General features: G+C 38.4%; 1 protein-coding gene across 2 annotated transcripts in view; it reads left to right on the plus strand.

Annotated features, from left to right (window-relative positions):
- LOC144980221 (uncharacterized) overlaps positions 1-24,313 on the plus strand; it is a 56,135-nt gene that overhangs the window by 10,111 nt on the left and 21,711 nt on the right. For both annotated transcript variants that reach the window (XM_078927810.1, XM_078927811.1), the window contains exons 2-15: positions 473-1,033; positions 3,728-6,710; positions 7,914-7,997; positions 9,604-9,756; positions 11,217-11,459; positions 12,148-12,215; positions 12,658-12,799; positions 13,946-14,076; positions 15,432-15,607; positions 16,088-16,233; positions 18,229-18,308; positions 19,744-19,861; positions 21,215-21,315; positions 21,785-21,986. In XM_078927810.1, the coding sequence (XP_078783936.1) occupies positions 548-1,033; positions 3,728-6,710; positions 7,914-7,997; positions 9,604-9,756; positions 11,217-11,459; positions 12,148-12,215; positions 12,658-12,799; positions 13,946-14,076; positions 15,432-15,607; positions 16,088-16,233; positions 18,229-18,308; positions 19,744-19,861; positions 21,215-21,315; positions 21,785-21,986 (5,113 nt within the window). In that variant the 5' untranslated portion in view covers positions 473-547. The remainder of the gene's footprint in view (positions 1-472; positions 1,034-3,727; positions 6,711-7,913; positions 7,998-9,603; positions 9,757-11,216; positions 11,460-12,147; positions 12,216-12,657; positions 12,800-13,945; positions 14,077-15,431; positions 15,608-16,087; positions 16,234-18,228; positions 18,309-19,743; positions 19,862-21,214; positions 21,316-21,784; positions 21,987-24,313) is intronic.

Genomic DNA, 24,313 nt, shown 5'->3' on the forward strand with positions numbered 1-24,313 from the left:
GAGTGTCATACCACAAGACCACATAGCCGCACAGGCCATTGGTTGATGACTTTTTAATGATTATGATGCTTCATCATTTTACTCTTATTCCTCTACTTGTTCAATGTGCATATAGTTAGCGCAATATCCACTAAACACGCTCAAAGGTCTTCTGAAGGCGTCCCCAGCCAACAGCAACTCTTAACATGTAAAACGAGACATGACACCTGTTACTGTTGGGTGATATATAATAATTTTTTTCAGAGACAACACTGTTAATGGCCAGGTACTCATTTTACACCCAAGTATGATGAGATAATGTGAGTGAAGAGCCTTTTCCAAAGATTCAATTATACATTGCTAAGAGTGGGACTCGAAAACTGGACCGGAAGATGAGTGTCATACCACTAGACCACATACCTGCAGTTTATTGAAAGATTTTTATTTTACTTTACTTTACTTGATTTAATTTTTTTTTTTTTTTGATCTGCAGATTTTTAGCGTGTAAAGAAGTTGTAAGATGCAGACCTAGTGTCGAGGTAGAGCAAGTTTTAAAGCCGTTCAAGTCATGGCATCATCTCAAGGGCCACTCACTCCCAGTCGCAGGTCAAGAAGGTCTTGGTTTGATACACCACCACTTACCTCCCTTGACCCGAAGCCTGAGCAAGACAAAAAATCTCATCCGAAGAAAGTCAAAAGACGCAGTGTTGATACTGTGGAGACTCTGACCTTAACCCATTTTACCAGCGCTCCTCGGTTGGGTTTTGGTAAGGCAATTGTGGGATCAACGAAATTCCGCACTTTGATTGTTCGCAACCCTCATGACTATGTGCAAGAAGTAATCGTTGAGAAATTCCCCTTCAAAAGAAAGTTTAATTTGGACCACACCAGGTTTAAAGTCCAACCAGGAGATGTTTTCAGTTTGGAAATCACCTGGTGTCCAGATGAAGCGGCCAGTGTGAGGGAAATGGTGCAGTTTCACGTGGATGGTGTGTACCGTTTGCAGTGTTACCTCTTTGGTACAGCTGAGAACCCTAAGCCTGTTAAAAGAACCGTGAGTATCTTATCTTCAATTTTAATAGGGAACGAAATTGTGATGTCTAAATACTGGTTCCAATCTCATTGGAAATGATTAAAATCACTTTTCTGAGGTCTGGAGACATACCTTGTGTAATCGATCTTCTGGTTTCAGGGTGATGGCATCTTTTCTTCTAGTCTAAATTGAGCTTATATATAAGGAATATCCACTAAATGTGCTCAAAGTGCTTTACAAGGGCCAACAGCAACATTTAACATATAGGACGGGACATGACTCCTGTTACTGTTAGGCAATGTGACAATTTTTTCGGACAGAGACAAAGCTGTTAACGACCTGATACTCATTTTAACCTGAGTACAGTGAGAGAATGCGAGGAAAGAGCCTTCTCCAAGGACTCAACTATGCGCCGAGCGAGGCTCGAACCCAGGACCTTCCAAACCGAAAGCGAGTGTCATAACCACTAGACCACATAAAGCTTGCTATCAATAAAGATCATCCATACACAGAAACCGCTTTTACTTTTAGCAAGTGACTCCACTCTGTGCCACTCGGGACTACAACTCAGGACCTTCTGATCCAAAGGCGAGTGTCATATCATCCTATAGCGAGACAACTAATGTGCGGCTATGTGACCTTCTGGTATTGTTACACTCGCTTTAGGATCGGAGGGTCCTAAATGTTAAATGTTGCTCTTGGCCAGGGACCCCTTGTAAAGCGCTTTGAGCACATTTAGTAGATATTGCACGATATAAAAGCTCATTTTAGCTCATTTTAACTGATGTTTTGGTGTGTGTTGTGCGACTAGATGTCCTGTTTTAGCTCTCTGAAAAGTAGGTCGCTATGTGCTTTGTAAAAGATTGTTTTAGTGAATACTAAGCCGATGAACAAAAAATGAGTAGAGGAGAGCTTCAAAAAAAGAACAAAATACCAAACACGCAATGTTTCAAGCTGAAAAGAAAAGCCTTCTTTAGCCATCAATAAAAAAATAACATGAATACATTACTTTAAAAACGAGAAAAGAGCTTTTATATAAATGTGATCAAAGCACTTTACAAGGGGTCCCTGACCAACAGCAACACATAATGTAGAACGAGACATGACTCCTGTCAGGCGATATTACATCTTTTTTCCGGACAGAAACAACGCTGTTCACAGCCAGGTACTCATTTTACACCTGAGTACGGTGAGAGAATGTGAGTAAAGAGTCTTTCCAAGGACTCAACTATGTGCAGAGCGAGGCTCGAACCCGCTCCGAAAGCGAGTGTCATACCACAAGACCACATAGCCACACAGGCTATGTTTGAGGCTCAAAAGCCTTCTTTAGCCACCACTAAAGAAATAACATGTATACATTACTTAAAAAACAGATAGACAACAGAGACATATTTACATACATGCCTCTTATTACGGACCGTTCATAATTGTTACGGAAGTGTAAGGACAATTACGGACTTACAGAGATAGAAGAAATATTACTGATACAAATGGTCGCAACGTTAAATTAAAAAATAATAAGATACTTTGATAGAAGAATTCTTGGAGCTTCAGTTTACTGAGTTTGAGTTTAAGGAGGGAAGGAGAATAGACATGTTCTGGTTGAAAATGAAAAATTTCCAGGATGGAATAGGTGTGATGCCTTTCAAGAACATAGCAAATTTTATGTTGGGCCTCTTAACAATCCCCCACAGTAGTGCCCATTGTGAGAGAATTTTTTCCCTTGTGAGGAAGATAAAAACAGAGCAGAAAGCAACCCCGAAAGAGGACACCCTTGATACTTTGTTAATGACAAAGACAAAGAAAGGTGACATGGATTTCAGTTCATCAACTTTGAAAAGGTTGAAACATGCTTATTCTGTGGCACTGACATCTTCAAAGAGTCAGTAGTAAGAGAGGATTTATTTCATCATCTGTAATATAGTGTGTATAAATATTAATATTTTGTTTGAAGAACTGTAAATGGTGTTAATATATATAATGTGTAGAATTTGTAGCAGATGTCGTTTTTACTTATTCACTGGACTTGATTTTTTATGAATATTTTGCCATGCTGTGAAAAATGGACTTTGATTGAGGCTTGACCCTCATAAGAAGTAAGCCTTTATAACATGGTAAGTTTATTTTACATATATATAAAAGGGTGTATCTATCATTATTTTTGTTTGCTTTAGTATTACTGAAATTTGACCATTAATTACTGATGAATTTTGTATTTCTTACTGAAATTTTTCAAGTAGGCAGGTATGTATTTAGCACGTCAAATCTGGTACAATCAAGTCCATCTGGTTTTTAAAGTAATCTATTTGTGTTTTTATTGTGTTGTGGCCGGTTGGTTAAGGCATTCCACTGTGACCTGGGAGGTCCCGGGTTCGACTCCCGCTTCAGGCACTTTGGATTTTTTCCTTGGGCAAGATTATTAACCCCCAATTTGCTCACTTGGACAACATGGGTGATTCCTATTGACATCAGACATCTTGTTTGATGGATTATCTATATTCCATCGTGGAATGCCAAGGTGACGATATCTTATGATGTCGTGGTGGAAGGGCATAATTAAAAAATTATTTTTTATCCCCAAACCTTCAGTTCTATTTTGAAGCTGTTATATATAGATATTCATTTTTGTTCATTACTTTTTAAAAGTTTCTTTTACATTCTATTTTTTAAAATTTATTTAAAAAAAAAATTCTTTGCCAATATTTTTATTTGCAGAGAAGGGGCAGGATGTTTCCATCAGAGCGTGAAAATGGTGTGGTCATTCAAACTCCTGCTTTAACCAGAATCAAATCGAACTACAATCCACGTCGCAGTCAGGAAATGAGAGACCTACAGGTCCTAGTGGAGAGCAAGACGTTACATCGTAATATTGCAAGTGATGACTGGGAAATTGGATCACGCAAGCACGCGAATGATAAAAATAAAGATGAAAAATTGTCATTTATCGGCCGTGATGGAAAAGCTGAGGGATGGGGAACTTCCTGGTTGGCTTTGGAGAATGAAGAAAACATATCTCCAAGATCACAACATATCACCCCTACTGTGCTAGAGTCAACGATTATTGGCAGCAGAGAGGTGAAACAGGGGCATGAGTCGTTTTCGTCTAGTCAAGAAATTTCTAAGAAGAGGACATTGTTTGGTAGTAATGGTGATAGTAATGACGTGGTGATGAGTCCGATCCCAGTCATACCGGATGGGGATGCAAATTTCATGTCAAGTCCCGGGGGCAAAGGTTATTGCGAATCAACTGTGTGTGTCCTTTCCGACATTGATGGTAAAGATATGACATACGACATTGCTACCGGTAAAAACAGTACATTGTCCATTGCTGATAATTGTAAGGCGATATTTGAAAATAAGCCAATCCCCAACACAGTTTTATCTCCTTCTGATAAGATGAAATATTCCAGCAAACAAATTCAATGCAGAACTCCTCAGGGTTCTAGAACTTTGACACTTTCATCGTCGGATCTTAGCTCAATGTCACCAAATACTATTTTGGACCAATCACTGTCATTCATCACACAGGCTTCAACTCCAATGAAAAACAAAGGAACTAATGTCGTTGCTAATGATAACGATATTGATTCCACTGGAATTAACGGAACTGTGAGCAATAGCTGTCACATAATACCGGCAGGCAAAGGTTTGGTTAGTCCCAACTCATTCATGGAGGACATGAGAAAAACCTGGAATAATGGAAGTATCATATTGGAAGAGCAGCAGCAAGACAATAATATTATTCCCAGCCCGTCCACTGTTTTCAACAATTCTATTCCTCACACTATCATGATAAAGCATTTGGATAATGTTAATTTATCCCTGCTTAGTAGTAACTCCCCGCTTTCCTTGACACCAAAAGCTTCATTGAAATCGCACGCTGCCTCCACTAGAGCTAGAAAGTCATTGAGTTCTAGAGCTAGAAAGTCATTGAGTTCGACAAATAAAGTAGATAGGAAAGAGGTAATTCATGTAAAATCACCACCGACGTGCACCAAAATTTATAGAAAAAGTGGGCTGATAAAAGATAATTCTGTTCCGTCCAAGAAATTCTTATCTCCGGATCCAAGTTTTTTGGATAGTCCGAGACGTGAAACTTTTGTCATCCAGAAGTCAGCAAAACGAGACAAAAACAGTGAAACAAAAAGATTTTCACCAGGAAAAAGGTCACTAAAAGGTCAAAGGTTTAGGAAAAGTCCTCTTAGCAGGCATGCTCAGCAATCGATAAGAAATTCTGGTGGAAAATTTTTCAGTCCTAAAGTTTCAAAGGGCAAAAACAATCTTCATTCGGGTCCTAAGGCTTCCATGAGGCCATCCACCAAAAACGTGGACCATAATGAAATGGTCACAAATGATTCTTGCTGCAGAATGAATAACAGCATGTCTGTTGTCGACCCAGAGGATAATGCAATCTCACTGTCTTTATTTCCAAGTAATTCTCCCCTGAGATCAAACGATTCTGCAGATGTTGGGTCTAGATGTCATACCATGACTGTCACTAAATCGCGTCCATCTGACGCGTTGCAGACTGCAATGACCAGCAACAGGCAGAAACTTTTTGATGAAATGGACAGTGGTGTGCGCCCAGTTGATGAGACTTACATAAATACAGATAAGAAAGACATTTCGGAATATGAGAACATGGAATTTAGACCAGAGGATTTGGCCCCTAATCAAATTTTCTCAACAAGTGAAAAAACTTTTAGCTTAGACTCTGTAAATACTCTGATGTCTACCTTTGTTAAAGATTCTGAGGTGGTTGAAATCAGTAAAAGGCAACAGAAACCCCTGGATATTGAAGATTCTCTCGAGGATAAAAAGGAAACTTATAATGATGCGGCTCAGTTTGGCTTCGACAGCATTCCCTCTTTGAAGAATGAATTTGAATTGGCAATAACATCAGTCTGCGTGATTAGTCCTCACATTGTTGACTATGAAATATTATCCAATGAAGGAAGCAATTCTCGGGACAGTATTTCCGTAGATTCGTTGAATAGCAGCACTCAGTGTGATGGCGATGGTGTGTCCGCTGTCCTTCCTTCCAGTACCAGCAAAGACTATAGCAATTCTGTTACACCCACTCTCACCACCAGTTCTATGGATGATGAATTTGAAAACAAAGCGAATGATTTCATTCATCTCGATCATGGCGAAGGGGTATCTTTCACCAACCTCGAAACACCAAAGGGAGATTATAATGACGATAACAGTCAGACAGAACATGCAAAAGACACCGTGGTCGAAGAAGGCATGGCATTCACCCACTGTGTAAAACATGTGAAAGAGATCGGAGAGAAAGAAATTAGATCTGTAAATATGATGTCAACGAAGACGGCTGTTACAGATTCCAAGACAGTGTCAGATTCTGATAACGGAGTCGTGGAAATGTCCAAACAGATGAAGAATCGTAAGGAGAAGTTTCAGGCTCATAAGATGCAGTCTTCGGAGATTGGTTGTGGAAATAAAACAGAAGTTAAGGATGAGAGAAGGTTGGGACCAGCGGTAGTTTTGAATAGTGATAAAGCCACCAAGAGATATGAAAAGACCACTAACACATCAAGAACAGCTGGTTCATCTTACAATAGAGCACATGTTGACTTGACCAGTAAGCAGAGAGGGGTGAGAAAAGAACAAGTGAGAGCTCCAACCTCTAAAAATGTTGACCGTACAGAAAAGACCCTCAATGTATCTCTAATGGGTGAGTGATATGATTTTGTAGTTGAAAAATTAAATTAATAAATATAAGTAAATGAAATAGATAATAAATAAAATTCCCTTTATATTCACCTCCAAGGGGATTGTTTTCTTCAGGTTCTGTTCCTAGGGAGATGCCACCAACTGTTACGACAAGAATTGTTCCAATACGAAAAAAATCTTTGAAAATATATTATTGTTGACAGGCTGCCATTTTCCTTTAAGGGAATTTGTACAGTGTCACAACACTGTGAAAGGTGTGAAATTTTACTCATGAGATGACACACCTGCCTGCTAATTACAAGAAATGAAGTGAGTAGGAAAGTGCCAGAAAACAACAGAGAATAAAAACTTTGCGGCGGTGATGGGAGCTCGAACCGGCTACGTTACTGGTACGACAACTCGGCCTGGCAGGGGAGATCGTGACTCTACCGTATGAGCTATCCACGACCCCTGCTACTACGGAAAATTCGTAGAATTACGAAATTTTGGTTTCAATTTCAGAAGTTTCCTGAGCATCTGTAAGTCATGAAAATTGGTTGTAAATGAAAGTTGTTGCATGCCAGACTACATAATGTCAAGGATTTTGAAGTGTTATTTAATCCTTGTGATGGTAAATTTTTTATCTATTAAGTTAATTAAAGAGACTCTATTGCCTTTTAATATATCTTAAAAACTACGAATTTTGAAATTTATATATAGGCAGGTCTGAAATGGGGATCAAGCTGGATTTAAACGCCGCGTGGCTCAGTGGTACGGTCTTTGCTTCGTATCCAAAAGGTACCAAGTTCGACTACCTGCCTCATTGTGTGACCTTGATCCAGTCACCTCGTCCTTGCTCACTTTGCGGTTCTGCACTGCAGCTGACGCCTGGGTTATTCCTTCCAGTCTTCTCTTGGAATAGACCCTTGAGACAAATTTCTCCATGGGGATGAATAAAGGAAATTTCTTTTTTTAATTTATTTATATTTATATATATATATTATTTTCAGGGTGGGAGGGGAGGGGGGGGGGGGATTACACTTAAAAAAAAAAAAAGGAAATTACTTGTTTCTCTCTGGGGAAATTACACTTGGGGGGGGGGGGGCTTGGGATGACAATCTTTTTTCCCCTACCACCTTACAACACATGTTTCTTGAGGTTGTTATCACTGTACTTAAAACGAATGCTAACAAACATTTTCAATTAAAATGTTTTCCTATTTCAGCCACTCGTCAGTCTCAAACAATGAAGGGGCCAGTCAAGGGAGTAGCACAGTCCAAATTGATTTTGGTCAAGAAATCGAAGAATGGTGAGTTTTTAATTAGATCTCTGCTGTACATATTGACAAAGAAGATTTAACGCACTTTATAGTCACCTGGAACAACTACAAAAGACGTCTAACTTCTACGTCATGGCACAAGACCGAAGGGCTCAGGTGGTCGCTGGTTCGGATAAGTAAGTAAGACAAAGAAGATTTTAAAAATACAAGCAAACAAAAAAACAACTAATAATAATAATAATAAAGACAACTTTTCTTTCAATTTGGCAAGATGATATTCATCTAATGATACAGAACTGCATACTTTAATGTAACAGTCTTTGGAAGTAATTCATAAACATGGGGTCCCGATAGCTCAGTTGATAGAGCACTCTCTTCACACGCAAAGGGACCGAGATCGATCCAGGGTGTAGTGGAGATTTTTTTTTTCCTGACCTCCCTATCCACCCAGCAGTGAATGGGTAGCTGAGTCTGTTAGATCTGGCAGAAAGTACTTTGCGATACATTAGCGTCCTAACTAAACAATTACTATTGTCCGTTCCACACGATAGAAACCGGGATAAACTCGGGGCCCCTGGTGGCTCTGAAGGAGTACTCAGGGTGTAAATGGTCTCTCTCTCTCGGAATCCTGCCTTAATCTGCGATTTTGGAGTCCGAGGAGGAATTTCCCCCAATCAAATGTACTGGCAGTGGGAGACTGGATGTGTGGTGGAACAAGTTTCCAACTTTCCAGGGGTTCGCTTGAGTATCAAAGTGATACTAGGCTGCTAGAAGCTGTGGACTGTAAAAAGTAATATAAACAAAAAAAAAAAGAATATGTAACAGCTCAAAAAAAAAAAAAAAAAAAAAAAAAATACCAAACACGGACACATTTTTGGCTCAAAACCCTTCTTCAGCCAACAACAAAAACCAATAAAGACATAAATACATTACTAAATTCCATATTGACGGCAGAGAAATGTTTGGTATTTATTCTTTTTTTGAAGCTGTTCTAGTTATATTCATTTTTGTTTATTACTTTTTAGAGTATCAGTGATAGTTTATCATTTCAATTTTGCTCTAAATGTGGGGTTTAGTACACTACTTACTTAATTACTTTATCTGAACCAGCGACCACCTGAGCTCTAGCCTTGCGGCCTTCTGCCATGACGTCTTTTGTAGTTGTTCCAGGTGACTATACAATGTGTTACTGATACTTGGATTTGGTGGGAGGAATGTGCATCTCAGGCTTAGTGCACTAAAAATGGTGCTCAAAGGCTGTCGTTAAAATTTTTTTCCTCCTTTTTCATTTTTTCTCGCCATCAGCAATGATAGCTGTTTTTATATATAAAACATTTCGAGTATAATTATGATCAACTCAACTTCTACAATATTGTTTCGAGCGTTTGCTCTCATCATGAAGTGGAAATGAAAGTAGATTGTTGTGTTTTTTGTACTTTTCTAGCTTCGTGTTTATGGTGGTTCGTAATTACATAAAAGGTGTTTGTTTCTATGTCTGCATGAGGATGTTAGTTTGTTTCTTCTGTTGAGTGGTGCCAGGTTCGGTTTTGTGATGATGAAGAATTTTTCTTCTCAGCAGAGGTTGCAAATTTTGTTTATATATATATATATATATTTTTTATTTTTTTTTTACCAGCCACGCAGCCCAGACACCCTATGCCTTTTGCAGCGCGGAATATGTATTATGACGATCGCTGGATGGAAAAACAGGAGCATGGATTTGCGCAGTGGCTTAATTTTGTCCTGACCCCGCCCAATGAATACATGACTGCCACATCTAAGCCTAAAAGTAAGAGACTTTTCTCTAAATTTGTGTATTTCACTCTTTCTGGATTAAAATTGCATTGGACTTAAGAAGGGTTTTGAGCCCAAAACATTCTTTCTGTGTTTAGTATTTTATTATTTTCCGAAGGTGTTGTGATATATTATAATTCTTTTTGCACGTTGTTAACAATACCATCCTTTCAGTTCTCATTTGTCTTTTTAGTGTTTCATTTATTGTGTTTTATTGACAAAGGGGAAACTTGAAACATCCACATCATGTCTTTTTAAAAAAAATTATTTTGTCCTTTCGCCACGACATCATAAGATATCGGCACCTAGGAATTCCACGAAGGAATATAGATAATTCATCAAACAAGATGTCTGATGTCAATAGGAATCACCCATGTTGTCCAAGTGAGCAAATAGGGGGTTTATAATCTTGCACAAGGAAAAAAAACGAAAGTGCCTGAAGCGGGGCTCGAACCCAGAACCTTCCAGGTCACAGAGAGATTACTTGGTTTTGTCCTGGCCCTGGCAGGATGCCCTGGCTGAGAGGGAAACAGTCAAATGTATAGTTAGTTTTGGGACATGACATGTTTTTCCTTGTAAATCTCTGTTTTGCACTGTCTTGTTTTGTTGACATATTATTTATGATTTGTAAACATTTGAGTGTATTCCTCTTAGTTGGGACCTGTGCTTGTGTCTGGATGAGACTTTTAGGTGATCTCAAACTAAGTACATTGGTGGTATGCTCTTGGAATCTACATCTGTTCCCTATTTGAACCAGTTTCCCTTTGTCTTACCTTTTCTAGGGAGCTTTAATAGTAATTCTAGAACTTTTTACTATCCTATTTTCTTCCTTTTTACTGGCGCTGATATGACCTAAATGTGTTGCAAGCGCCGTAAAACCCTTAAAAACAAAACAACAAACAACAATGCCTTAACTCACTCGAGTTCATATGCATGGAAAATCAAACAAATTTGTACGATTTACAATGAGGGTGAACTTGAGAGAGTTAACCTAATGCACTACACCTTTTTTTTTGTGTGCGGCTATGTGGTCTAGTGGTATGACACTCGCTTTCGGATCGGAAGGTCCTGGGTTCGAGCCTCTCGCTCGGCACATAGTTGAGTCCTTGGAAAAGGCTCTTTACTCACATTCTCTCACCGTACTCAGGTGTAAAATGAATACCTGGCCGTTAACAGCATTGTCTTTGTCGGAAAAATTGTAATATCGCCTAACAGGCGTCATGTCCCGTCCTACATGTTATGTGTTGCTGTTGACCAGGGACCCCTTGTAAAGCGCTTTGAGCACATTTAGTGGATATTGCGCTATATAAAGCTCAATTTTTTTTATTTAAAAGAAAATTAAATTGAAGCTTCTATTTCATTCGACTGTTGCTATTTATTTTTTTGAGATTCGAGCAGTATTTGCATCATGCTTTCTAATGAAAGTAATTAAAAAATATTTTTTTTGTATCTTAGTGGATGCTGGAGTGTTGTCCCTCGACCACCAGCAACAATCCGTTCCTCCAAGGTTAGCCCCCACGAAAGAGGTCCTGTCATTCCGTGCATACACTGCCCGGCGACGATTAAACAATCTACGCAGGGCTGCCTGCAAGCTGTACCAGTCGAATGAAGTGGTTGAGATCATCCGTCGGATTGAAGTGGAGGTGGAGAGTCAGAGAATCTCCGCCCGAAAGGACAGGATGTTGCATGCTGATCTAGGTAAGCAGTGTGTGTGAGAGAGAATCTCATTCGTATGTAGTGTTTCATTCATCCTGTTTTGTTGATTAAAGGGAAACCTGAAACGTCCATTTGATCTGTTTTCGTATATTAAATTGAAGCTTACATTCAATTTCACATTGTCGTTTATGAAATGGAGAATGACGTTAGAATCAATAAAGGGCGTTAAGTATCATCAAGATTTGGGTTGTGTCCCAGATGATACCCAATTTGCTAATATCAAATAGTTTCCCATTTTCTATCCTTAAGCTAGATTTTTGACTTCCTTTGCCTTGTGCGGCTATGTGGTCTTGTGGTATGACACTCGCTTTCGGATCAGAAGGTCCTGGGTTCGAGCCTCGTCTTGGAAAAGACTCTTTACTCACATTCTCACACTCTCACCGTACTCAGGTGTAAAATAAGTACTTGGCTTTTAACAGCGTTGTCTCTGATGGAAAAAAAATAATTGTATCACCGCCTAACAAGCATCATGTCTCGTTCGTTATGTTATGTGTTGCTGTTGGTCAGGGACCCCTTGTAAAGTGCTTTGAGCACGTTTAGTGCATACTGCGCTATATAAAAGCTCAACTGTTTGTTTTTTTTGCCTGTGCAACAAGCCTCTGGTAAACTTCAATGATTGCAACTTTGACCGGTTGTTTTTATTTTATTTTTTCTGTTTTTCTAACTGAAGGCATCAAGCAAAGTGTTTTGGATCTCTTGCTTCAATTCAGCTCTCTCTGGCTGAGGATTGGACTGGAGGTATGTGTTGCTCTTGCTCTATGTGACAGGTCGTATTTTTGTGAGCAAAAGAAAAGTTTTAATTTAACTCTGAAAGATATTTGTTACAGTGACTGACGTAATCAGTTGGATGGTGAAAAGGTTTGAACTGAGATATTGCCACGTTTAGTTAGAAAGTCAATTTTTATGAAAAATGAGTTCTTGTCAAAACATCTTCGGGAAATATCAAAGCTTAATTTCATTTCTAAATATTTTTTACAACTAGTCAAGTTGAAAAGTATGAAATTTGTGAAAAGATGCTGGATACCTTTCCCATACATCTGACCATAACTTCATGAAAAATCACCCGATTTACTTCAAATAAAGATAAGAATGCTCTGGGGAGCATATTCTTTCAGAAAATCCAAAACTTTCACCTCTGACTGATTATGTCATGCACTGACATATTTATCTCCCTTTTCAGACTGTTTTTGGTGAAGTCCTTCCCCTGCACTCCAACATGGACGTCATAGGCCTGTCTAGATTCATTGTCACAAGACTGATGGCGTGTCCTGACATAGAGGCTGAATATGCCCATCCATCAGTACCTCATCTCTATACTGAAGGTATCTCTTCTCTCTCTTTCTCTCTCTCTCTCTCTCTCTCTCTCTCTCTCTCTCTCTCTCTCTCTCTCTCTCTCTCTCTCTCTTACACGCACTCTCTCTCTCTGTCTCTCAACCCCCCCCCCCCCACACACACACTTTCTTATTCTCTCTCACTCTCTCTTTGATTCAGGCTATGTAGTCTAATAGTATGACACTCGCTTTCGGAAGGTCTTGGGTTCGAGCCTCGCACGTCTCATAGTTGATTCCTTGGAAAAGACTCTTTACTCACATTCTCTCACCATACTCAGGTGTAAAATGAGTACCTGGTTGTTAACAGCACTGTCTCTGTTGGAAAAAAAAATTGTATTATCGCCTACCAGGGTCATGTCTCGTTCTACAAGATGTTATGTGTTGCTGTTGCTCAGAGACCCTATGTATAGCGCTTTGAGCACGTTTAGTGGATTTTGCACTATATAAAAGCTCAATTTAGAGGGTTTGATGTCACGACTTTTCTTTCCTGTTGATTTTATCTTGTTGACATTTTTCCAATTATATTTCTGACATGAAAAAAATAACAATAAATGAACCTAATAAATTTGAACACGACATCAATCACAGAATTCGAAGGCAAATTGGCATGCTGAAATACTTTTGGAAATCAAAGCAAATTATGAGAAAGACAAAGCTGAAAATATACAAGAGCAATGTTTTAGGTGTACTGCTTTATGGAAGTGAAAGCTGGAAAAAAACATCCTCCATAACATAGAAACTAGAAACCTTTCAGAACAAGTGTCTAAAAAGAATTTTAAATTTATTTTGGCCTACAAAAATGAAAACAGTGGATTTGTGGAAGAAAGCACTAGCATTGAAACCCAAATAAAAAGAATATGACATTGGCTGGGTCGTGTGGTCAGAATGAAAAAAAGGGTCACTTCCCAAGACAGCCTTGTACTAGACAGCAGGTGGGAAAAGAAAGTGGGGAAGACCCAAAGAAACCTGGCGAAGGACCATGGAGAAAGAATTAAAGGAAGCAGGTCTGTCCTGGAATACAGCCGGTTGCAAAAACTGGAGATGTCTTGGATGCCATATGTGCCTCAAGGTCCGAAGAGAATTAAGTAAGTAATAAATTTGAACAGATATATATAATTTTGCCAAATTTTATTTCAGGCTATGCATCTGCTATATCAAGACACACTGTCAAGAAATTCCTTCTACTGATTTACTTCATGGACAAGGCGAAATCTTTACATCTCATCGAACACGACCCCTGTCTGTTTTGTAAAGATGCAAATATCAAAGTAAGACTTACCTATTTGATGATATTGTCTATTCCTTGGAAAAGGCTCTTTACATACCTGCCGAATCTTACAAATTTTTCATAATTTTACAAATTTTAGTCAAATTTCATGGCCAATTACGGAAGAAATTTTATGAAATTACGAATTTTTAATTCTCAATAATACATAAATAATGATGATGAAAATAATAATAATGACAATATGACTACACGACTACTACTACTACTACTACTACTACTACTACTACTACTACTACTACTACTACTACTACTACTACTACTACTACTACTACTACTACTATTACTACTACTACTACTACTACTACTACTACTACTACTACTACTACTACTACTACTACTACAATTTTGATATTAATGATGATGATGATAATGATGATAATAATAATAATAACTACAATGATATTAGTATTAATAATAATAATAACAATAATAATGACATTAGTATTAATAATAACAATAATAATAGTAATAATAAAGCATTTCGACAGCGCATAAGCATGGCGGTGTAATGTTGAAGCGATCATCAATGTCAAATTGCGGTTGCTAGTACACAATTTTAGAATTTACTTGTTTCCTTGTCAAATTAAATTACTAAATTAATTTGACGTTTTCAATTTGGCAGGTCTGTATATATTCACATTCTCTCACCGTATAGGGTGTACAATGAGTACCCGGTCGTTAACAGGTGTTGTCTATGTCGGAAAAAAATTGCAATATTGCCTAACAAGCAGCATGTCTCGTTCTACATGTTATATGTTGCTGTTGGTCAGGTTCCCCTTCTAAAGCGCATTGAGCACGTTTAGTGGATATTGCTCTATGTATAAGCTCATATTTTAATCTTCCTTTTTCTTAAAAATTGGGAGATTTTAATTTACAATGTGTGATTGCCAGTGGAGATCTAACTGCGAGAAGAGACTCACTGTAATTTATATTGTACACAAATGACTATAATAGCTTCAAAAAAATAACAAAATCTGAAAACAAAGTTGTTTTTTTTTAGCTTAGTATCAAGTTTGTTGGGGGTCCCGATAGCTCAGTTGGTAGAGCACTTGATTCACATGCAAAGAGACACGAGATCGATCCCAGGTGCAGTCGAGATTTTTTTTCTGACCCCCCCCCCCCTATCCAGTGAATGGGTAACTGAGTCTGATAGAATTGGCAGAAAGTACTTTGCGATAGATTAGCATCCTATCCAAAAGATAGCAAACAATCGATGTTGTCCGTTTCACGTTATAGCAACCGGGATAAACTTTGGCTCCATAGGCCTTTGGCTCTGAAGAACTTCTATTTTTATCAAGTTTGTTCTCACCTCTTTTTTCCCCTCTCTAATAATAGTCAAGTAAGGAGATTCTGATGGAATTTTCAAGACAAGTATTGAGTGGGGAGGGAGACTTCACCCGACATCTGGCCTATCTGGGTTACACGGTGATTCAAGTGCAGAAACCAATCGACGAATTTGACTACGCCGTCGCTAATATTAAGTCTGACTTGAAGGATGGAATACGCTTGTGGTAAGTGATTTCATGAAAATTCATTCTATATATAATATATATATATATATATATATATATATATATATATATATATATATATATATATATATATATATATATATATATATATATATATATATATATATATATGCAGAGGTGCCAACCTTTTACGTAAAAAAATAAAATGCTTATATGTAAGCAAACATCCAAGATGGTGAACATCACCATGGTAACCGTATTGTAAACAATAATTTAAAATGTATGTTTTCCTCCATTTCTGGCCATGGGCTTTCCGTTGGGCGTGTTTATATTGTTTATTTTCTATTTTTTTCAAAAAATTGGTCTCTCCACTGATAGAACCCCTTAAGTGTTGCTGTTGGCTAGGGACTCCTTGTAAAGTGCTTTGAGCATGTTTAGTGGATATTGGGACTATATATGAGCTCAATTAAAAATATATTTTTTTCAATAATCCATTTTTCTTTCTTTTGTGAATTATAGCCGTTTACTGGAGCTGTTGGCCGGTGACTCTTGCATCATGGGAAAATTAAGAACACCCGCCATAAGCCGCCTTCAGAAGATTCACAACATGGAAGCGTTTTTCTCAGCCATGAAAAGGCAAGGATTAAATTTGGAAGAAACTTCAGGTTTGTGTCAACAAGGTTGCTAAGTTTTCATATAGAAGAAATGAAGTGAGTAGGAAAGTGCCAGAAGACAACAGAAATTAAAAACTTCATGGCGGCGTTGATGGGGGCTCGAACCCGCGACCTTTAATGGTACGACAACTCCGCCTGGCCAGGGAGATCATGACTCTACCGTATGAGCTATCCACGACCCCCCAAAAAAGTCGCTTCAAACCGTAGTCTAACTAGAGACTTCTCTCCCTGACTTCTTGAGGTCAGGGGTTCAACACACACAAACTCCTCGAAATAAGTTGGCCAGCATTTAAGCTTAATAGCCAATATTCTCAACACAAACATGTAACATAGAAACGATTGAGACATTGAGTATACTCCGGTATTTGGGGTGAATTTTTAATTTTTCAAATTATCGTATATATATATATTTACGGAATCCAGTATGTTAAAAGCACTCTTCTCCGTTTGACTATGTGGTCTTGTGGTGTGACACTCGCTTTTGGATCGGAAGGTTCTGAGTTTGAGCCCCATTCGGCGCATAGTTTAGTCCTTGGAAAAGACTCTTTACTCACATTCTCTAACCGTACTCAGGTGTAAAATGGATACCTGGCCGTTAACAGCGCTTTCTCTGTTTAAAAATTGTATTATTGCCTCACGTGCGGCTATGTGGTCTTGTGGTATGACACTTGCTTTCGGATCGGAAGGTCCTCAGTTTGAGCCTCGCTCGGCATATAGTTTAGTCCTGGGAAAAGACTCTTTACTCACACTCTCTAACCGTACTCAGGTGTAAAATGGATGCAGCGTTGTCTGTGTTGAAAAATTATAATATTGCCTAACAGCGTCATATCTCGTTCCATACATTACGTGTTGCTGTTGGTCAGGAACCCTTTGTAAAGCACTTTGGGCACGTTTAATGGATAAAGCGCTATATAAAAGCTCTAATTAAACCAAAACAAAATTTTTTTGTCTCTGTCCGAAAAATGGTAACATCGCCTAAAAAGCGTCATTCTTGTCCTACATGTTAAGTGTTGCTGTTGGCCAAGGACCCCTTGTAAAGTGCTTTGAGCACATTCATGGATATTGCGCTATATAAAAGCTCATTTTATTCTTATAAACTTACACACTTATTGAGATTGCCTGGCTCGATGACCCAGCAGTTCGGTGTCTCTTCTTGTCACAAAGTCAAGCAATGTTAAGCCTTGGGACAGGTGGGTGACAGTGATTGTGGAAAAGTGATGGTGTGTCCTTGGGTAAGGCACTTCAGATACATTACCCAACTCAACTCTAGTGTGAATGAGTACCTGGTTACAGGTTGTGACGGATATTTTAAGAGTGTTAAGAGTATAAAAAGAATGCCTTGCAGGTGACTGGTACTGTATGAAATGGAATTATAAATTCCATGTGGCCTGCTGGGGAAATGAATTGATTAAACACCGTGAATAAAGCGCAGTGAACATAAAACATCCAGGGAAATGTGCTATATAACAAATTCAAAAGTGACCCAATCAAAATTTTAAACAGAAAAGACCAAGTCACAAACTTTAGACTGTCATCAGGACTCAACCTCCGGAAACTATCACACTTCACACACATTACCCCATTCAACTCCTGTGTGAATGAGTACTGGTTACAGGTTGTGATGGATATTTTAAGAGTACAAAAAGAATGCCTAGCGGATGACTGGTACTGTATGAAAGATTTTCAAAAGAGGAGAAACGGGCGTGTGTGATTGTGTTGAGAAGAAGACGATGCCCACCATATTCATATACTCCAGACCTGTTGCCCACAACAACAAGAGAGGAACTTTGGCCTGTTACGACACCTCTGCAAACCACACTGTATGGGCCCCTGCCAGAGCTGAGAAAGACAATGGCAATCCTTCGCATTCTAGATATTCAAACATGAAGACGATGTGAGGGGGAATGAAGAAGAAAAAGAAGAAATGTTCTTATATCTAATATTTATTTCATTTTCATCATTTGCTTATATTTCTTTAATACTCAGGGACAACCGTGAGAGATGTTGTCAATGGACACAGAGAGAAAAGCCTAACTGCATTGTGGCACCTAATTTTACATTTCCAGGTAATTCTTGGGCAAATTTACTTCATTGTCAAGAAGTCTTCTCTGAGCACCAATTATGTACCTAGTATCTCGTCACATGACATATTGAAGTGGAAGTGGAAGAAAAAACTTTCGGTTCCAATGTTATTGAGAATATTTAGTTCCTGTCGATGTTCAATTATGTATCTCGTTGCATGATATATTGAAAATGGAAGAAAAAACTTTCAGTTCCAATGTTATTGAGAATATTTCATTCGTGTCGATGTTCATTTGTGATTTTTACCTTGTGCTACTGTGTGGCCTTGTGATATGTCACTCGCCTCTGTATCGGAAGGTCCAGGGTTTGATTCCCAATCTGAGATGTATATAGTTGAGTCCTTGGAAAGAGTAAGGGGGAAAAAAATCATTTTCATCAGGTTCTATCAGTTGATTTATGTAAAGTAAACCAAAAACTGGCAATCTATGTGTCGGTGCATAACATAATCAGTCGGAAGGTGAAAATTTAGTATTTGCATTTATTTTTTTTCATTTCCTGAAAGAATATGCTCCCTGAAGCATTTCAATCATTATTTGAAGTAAATCCAGTGATTTTTTATGAAGCTATGGTCAGATTTATGGGAAAGGTATCCAGCAACTTTTCTCAAATTTCATACTTTTTCAACTTGACAAGCTGTAAAAAATATTTAGAAGTGAAATTAAGCTTTGATATTTCCCAAACATGTACGAAAAGGGTTGATTTAATCCTTTATGACAAGAACTAATTTTGGATAAAAATTGACCTTCTAACTAAACTTGGCAATATCTCAGTTCAAACCTTTTTACCATCCGACTGATTATGTCATTCACTGTAACATATTCTATATTCAATAGAATAGCAGAAATAGCTCCTCAAAGGTTAAAAATAAAGTGTGGAAACTTTCGAAATTTTAAGAAGTTGATTATAATTTGTCATTATAAGTTTTATTTCCTGTGATATCAATTTTATGAAAAAGGACAGAGAGAAATTTTCATGGAATGGATTAAACCCTGCGTTTTTTTTTTAAAAACTTAAAAATCTGATTTTTTTTTTACTGAGCGTTATTTTTAAAAAAATTAAAAATTGAGCTTTATATAGCGCAATATCCACTAACTGTGCTCAAAGCGCTTTACAAGGGGTCCCTGGTCAACAGCAACATTTAACACGTAGGACGGAACATAACGCCTGTTAGGCGATATTACAATTTTTCGGATAAAGACAGCGCTGTTAACGGCCAGGTACTCATTTTACACCTGAGTATGGTGAGAGAAAGTGAGTAAAGAGCCTTTTCCAAGGACTCAACTATGCGCCGAGCGCGAGGCTCGAACCCAGGACCTTCCGATCCGAAAGCGAGTGTCATACCACTAGACCACGTAGCGTTATGGGTTTGCTTGTCTGTGTGTATACATTAATGAAACATTTTCCCTCTTCTTGTCACAGGCCCATCTAAATGTGGACGAGGAAAAGTTGCAGGAGGAAATAACTCTGCTAGTGAAATCCCTTCGGCTTAAATTGGCCATGCAGAAAATAGGGAATCTCTTTACAGAGGATTGTGTAGGTGAGTGGGGGTTGAAACGTATAGGCCAGTGTCTCAGTGTGCGGCTATGTGGTCTAGTGATATGACATTCGCCTTCGGATCAGAAGGTCCTGGGTTCGAGCACTGCTTTAGGCGGGGTGTCAAATCCAAGCATCAGTAACACACTTTATAGTCACCTGGAACAACTACAAAAGACGTCATGGCACAAGACCGAAGGGCTAGAGCTCAGGTGGTCGCTGATTCGGATAAGTAAGTAAGTAGGCGGGGTGTATAGTTGAGTCCTTGGAAAAGGCTATTTACTCTCATTCTCTCACTGTACTCAGGTGTAAAATTAGTATCTGGCCGTTAACAGCATTGTCTCTGTCAGAAAAAAGTCGTAACATTTGTCCTACATGTTTAGTGTTGCTGTTGGTTAGGGTTGTTGTAAAGCGCTTTGAGCACGTTTATTGAATACTGCGTTATATAAATGCTCAAGTTAAAAAAAATAAAACAACTTTAGCAGTGACAAATGACATCCCTCAAGGTGCAGCACGTCGGACTAACGTGGATAACATTTTTAAAATGAATATTTTCTGTAAATGAGGAGGCTGTCTGGTTTTTAAGTAATGCGTTGATGTCTTCAACGTTTTTTTTTTGTTGGCTGAAGAAGGGTTTTGAGCCCGAAATGTTCTGTGTTTGGTAATCTGTTCTTTTTTTTTTTTTTTTTTTTTAAGCTGTTATAGTCATTTTTGTTTATTGGCAATTTTCTACACTCTTTCCACAAGATTATAATTATAATTTTATCAGTATGCAGAGCTGCTAACCTACTGCAAAAAATGCGGAATTGTACGCATTTTCAGCGATTGTACGCTTGTACGCATTTCCCCCAAGATTGTACCCATTTTCAGTGTACGGATACTGACCTCTTAACAATTGATGCTTCCAAGAAGTCAAACTTGCTTCCAAATTCTGACATTGATGTGGGCTACAAATGTAGAAAATTAGTGGATAAAGACCTAGATGTAGAGCAACAAGACAAATTCTACAAATCTTTTGTGTCATATTTCAAATCAGGGGTTGAATACCTTCAGAAAAAATGTAATTTAAATGATAAAGCCATTGTGCATGCCTGTGTAGCCACCGACCCAAACAGCCAAATGTGTTCCTCAGTGGTGGACCTGAATTTTTGTGTGGAAAGATTTCCTTCATTACTCCCTGCTGATGTGGACATTGGTTAGTTTCCGTCGATTTCAGGATTGTACCCATTTTTATGAAATCTCCCCCATTTTGAGGTCCCATTGTACACATTCTCATTAGGTGGGGCTGGCAGCTCTGAGTATGGTGAGTTGTCATTCTATCGATTTTATATATAAAAATGAATAATTTTGTTTTTAGCTCGCAGAGATTCAGGGGAGGCGACTACGTATGTCAACAATAGAAGGATGCAGCTCATTTTCCGTTGGTGTCGTCTCGTCTGCCTGCATTACGGAGTAAAGGTAGTTATGTTTATGATTATTATTTATAAATTCAGTAGTAATATTAGTAGTGGTAGATAATAATAATAATAATAATAATAATAATAATAATAATATTACTAATAATAATAATAAGATATAAAGCATATTTCTAAAGTGCCTCTCTTCGTAACCTCAAAGTGCTTAAAAACCAGTCAGACATTGTTTACACAGAATACAAGAACACTAGGAGACTAAATCAACCAATATCATATAAGAACATCAATATATAAGTCACATGATATACATTTAAAATTCAATCAAGTAAGTATTTAGTGAAAAGATATGTTTTTAGGCCTTTTTTTTATGAAACTGTATATTGAGCTCTAAAATTTTACAAACTGAGGGATGTCATTCCACATTGTGAGTCCGAATTTCATGAGAGACCTTTTATCAGACATTGTTAATAATAATAATAATAATAATAATTTTTTTTTCTTCTACTTTTCAGATTGAGAACTTGACTGTGAGTTTCTCAGATGGCCGAGCCTTGTGTTGCTTGTTGCATCATTACCACCCTATGCTTCTACCGTTGTCGGAGATTCATTTTCAGACCACCCAGCAATTCCAGGAAGCGGCTGAGGAAGATTGCGATGACGATGAGTCAGACTTAAATGGAGACTGGGGGAAAAGAAATGGATTGTATCCCAATGGTAAGTCATAAACAAAAAATGAATATAGAAGCTTTGTAAAAGAAGATAATTCGAAACACCAAACGTTTCAGGCTCAAAACCCTTGTTCAGTCAACAACTTATTTACTTACTTTTCTGAACCAGCGACCACCTGAGCTCTAGCCCTTCGGTCTTGTGCCATGATGTAGAAGTTAGACGTCTTTAGTAGTGGAGCCAACAACAAAAACAAAAAAAGAGGATATAAATACATTACATTTTTTGTTGTTGCTGACTGAAGAAGGGTTTTGAGTCTGAAACGTTACCGTGTTTGGTATTTTGTTCTTTTTTTTTTTAAAGCTGTTATATTCATTTTTTGTTCATTACGGTTTACAGTCCACAGCTTCTAGCAGCTTGGTGTCACTTTGACAGTGGTGGGTTATTAAAGGTATGGTTTACAGTCCACAGCTTCTAGCAGCTTAGTGTCACTTTGACAGTGGTGGGTTATTAAAGGTATGGTTTACAGTCCACAGCTTCTAGCAGCTTAGTGTCACTTTGACAGTGGTGGGTTATTAAAGGTATGGTTTACAGTCCACAGCTTCTAGCAGCTTAGTGTCACTTTGACAGTGGTGGGTTATTAAAGGTATGGTTTACAGTCCACAGCTTCTAGCAGCTTAGTGTCACTTTGACAGTGGTGGGTTATTAAAGGTATGGTTTACAGTCCACAGCTTCTAGCAGCTTAGTGTCACTTTGACAGTGGTGGGTTATTAAAGGTATGGTTTACAGTCCACAGCTTCTAGCAGCTTAGTGTCACTTTGACAGTGGTGGGTTATTAAAGGTATGGTTTACAGTCCACAGCTTCTAGCAGCTTAGTGTCACTTTGACAGTGGTGGGTTATTAAAGGTATGGTTTACAGTCCACAGCTTCTAGCAGCTTAGTGTCACTTTGACAGTGGTGGGTTATTAAAGGTATGGTTTACAGTCCACAGCTTCTAGCAGCTTAGTGTCACTTTGACAGTGGTGGGTTATTAAAGGTATGGTTTACAGTCCACAGCTTCTAGCAGCTTAGTGTCACTTTGACAGTGGTGGGTTATTAAAGGTATGGTTTACAGTCCACAGCTTCTAGCAGCTTAGTGTCACTTTGACAGTGGTGGGTTATTAAAGGTATGGTTTACAGTCCACAGCTTCTAGCAGCTTAGTGTCACTTTGACAGTGGTGGGTTATTAAAGGTATGGTTTACAGTCCACAGCTTCTAGCAGCTTGGTGTCACTTTGACAGTGGTGGGTTATTAAAGGTATGGTTTACAGTCCACAGCTTCTAGCAGCTTGGTGTCACTTTGACAGTGGTGGGTTATTAAAGGTTTTAATCAATCCCACTGGCGACATAATGATAATAATAATAATATATCTTTATTGTCCCCAAAAAAGTGGCAATTTGTCATTTGGTTACACATTTATAACAATACAATATTGACATAGACACACTCACACAAGATGCACACTAGTAACATAGTTGTTATCGTTTAAAAAAAAAAACAAAAAAAAAAAAAACCCGGCATCAACAACAACATCATCATCATAACTTGGTAGTGGGGTCTTTTGACCTCCCATGGTGGGTAGGAGCTGGTCACTTGCTGTGTCTTCTATCTCCTATATCTGTTTTCTGATTTTCTTTCTGTCTCTCTCTCTTGGATTGCTGGGTGGGGATTTTGACCTCCCGTGTTGGGCAGGAGGAGGTCACTTGCTGTGTCTTCTATCTCCCTATATCTGTTTTCTAGTTTTCTTTCTGTCTTTCTCTTGGGTGGAGTTTTTGACCTCTCAAAGTGGGGAGGAGAGGTCACTTGCTGTATCTTCTATCCCCCTATATCTATTTTCTGATTCTCTTTTCTCTTGGGTGGCGTCTTTAACCTCCCAAATTGGGGAAGAGGTCACTCTCTGTATCTTCTATCCCTCTATATCCGTTTTGTGAGTTATTTTCTGTCTTTGACCTGGAATAGGATTTTTTGATTGGGTTCTAGTCTTTGCAGGAATCCTTGGCTTAAATGGAAACAGTCAAATCCTCTTATTTTTTTTTTTTTAGGTTTTTGAATTGTCTTGCCAGTGGCTTGGAGGAGGGGTCTCTTTATAACTGAATTTCTTCCAAGAGTTCTTCTTTCCTCGGCTTGTGCGGCTACTCGCTTTCGGATCGGAAGGCCCTGGGTTCGAGTCTCGCACGGCGCATAGTTGAGTCAGTGGAAAAGGCTCTTTACTCACATTCTCTCAGCGTCCTCAGGTGTAAAATTAGTATCTGGCCATTAACCGCGTTGTCTCTGTTCGAAAAAATTATAATATCTTCTTACAGACGCCATGTCTTGTCCTAAATGTTGAATGTTGC

The sequence above is a fragment of the Berghia stephanieae genome, chromosome 9, assembly GCF_034508935.2.
Source record: "Berghia stephanieae isolate SIO BIC M18660-M18661 chromosome 9, UCSD_Bste_1.3, whole genome shotgun sequence".
Taxonomy (NCBI): Eukaryota; Metazoa; Mollusca; class Gastropoda; order Nudibranchia; family Aeolidiidae; genus Berghia; species Berghia stephanieae.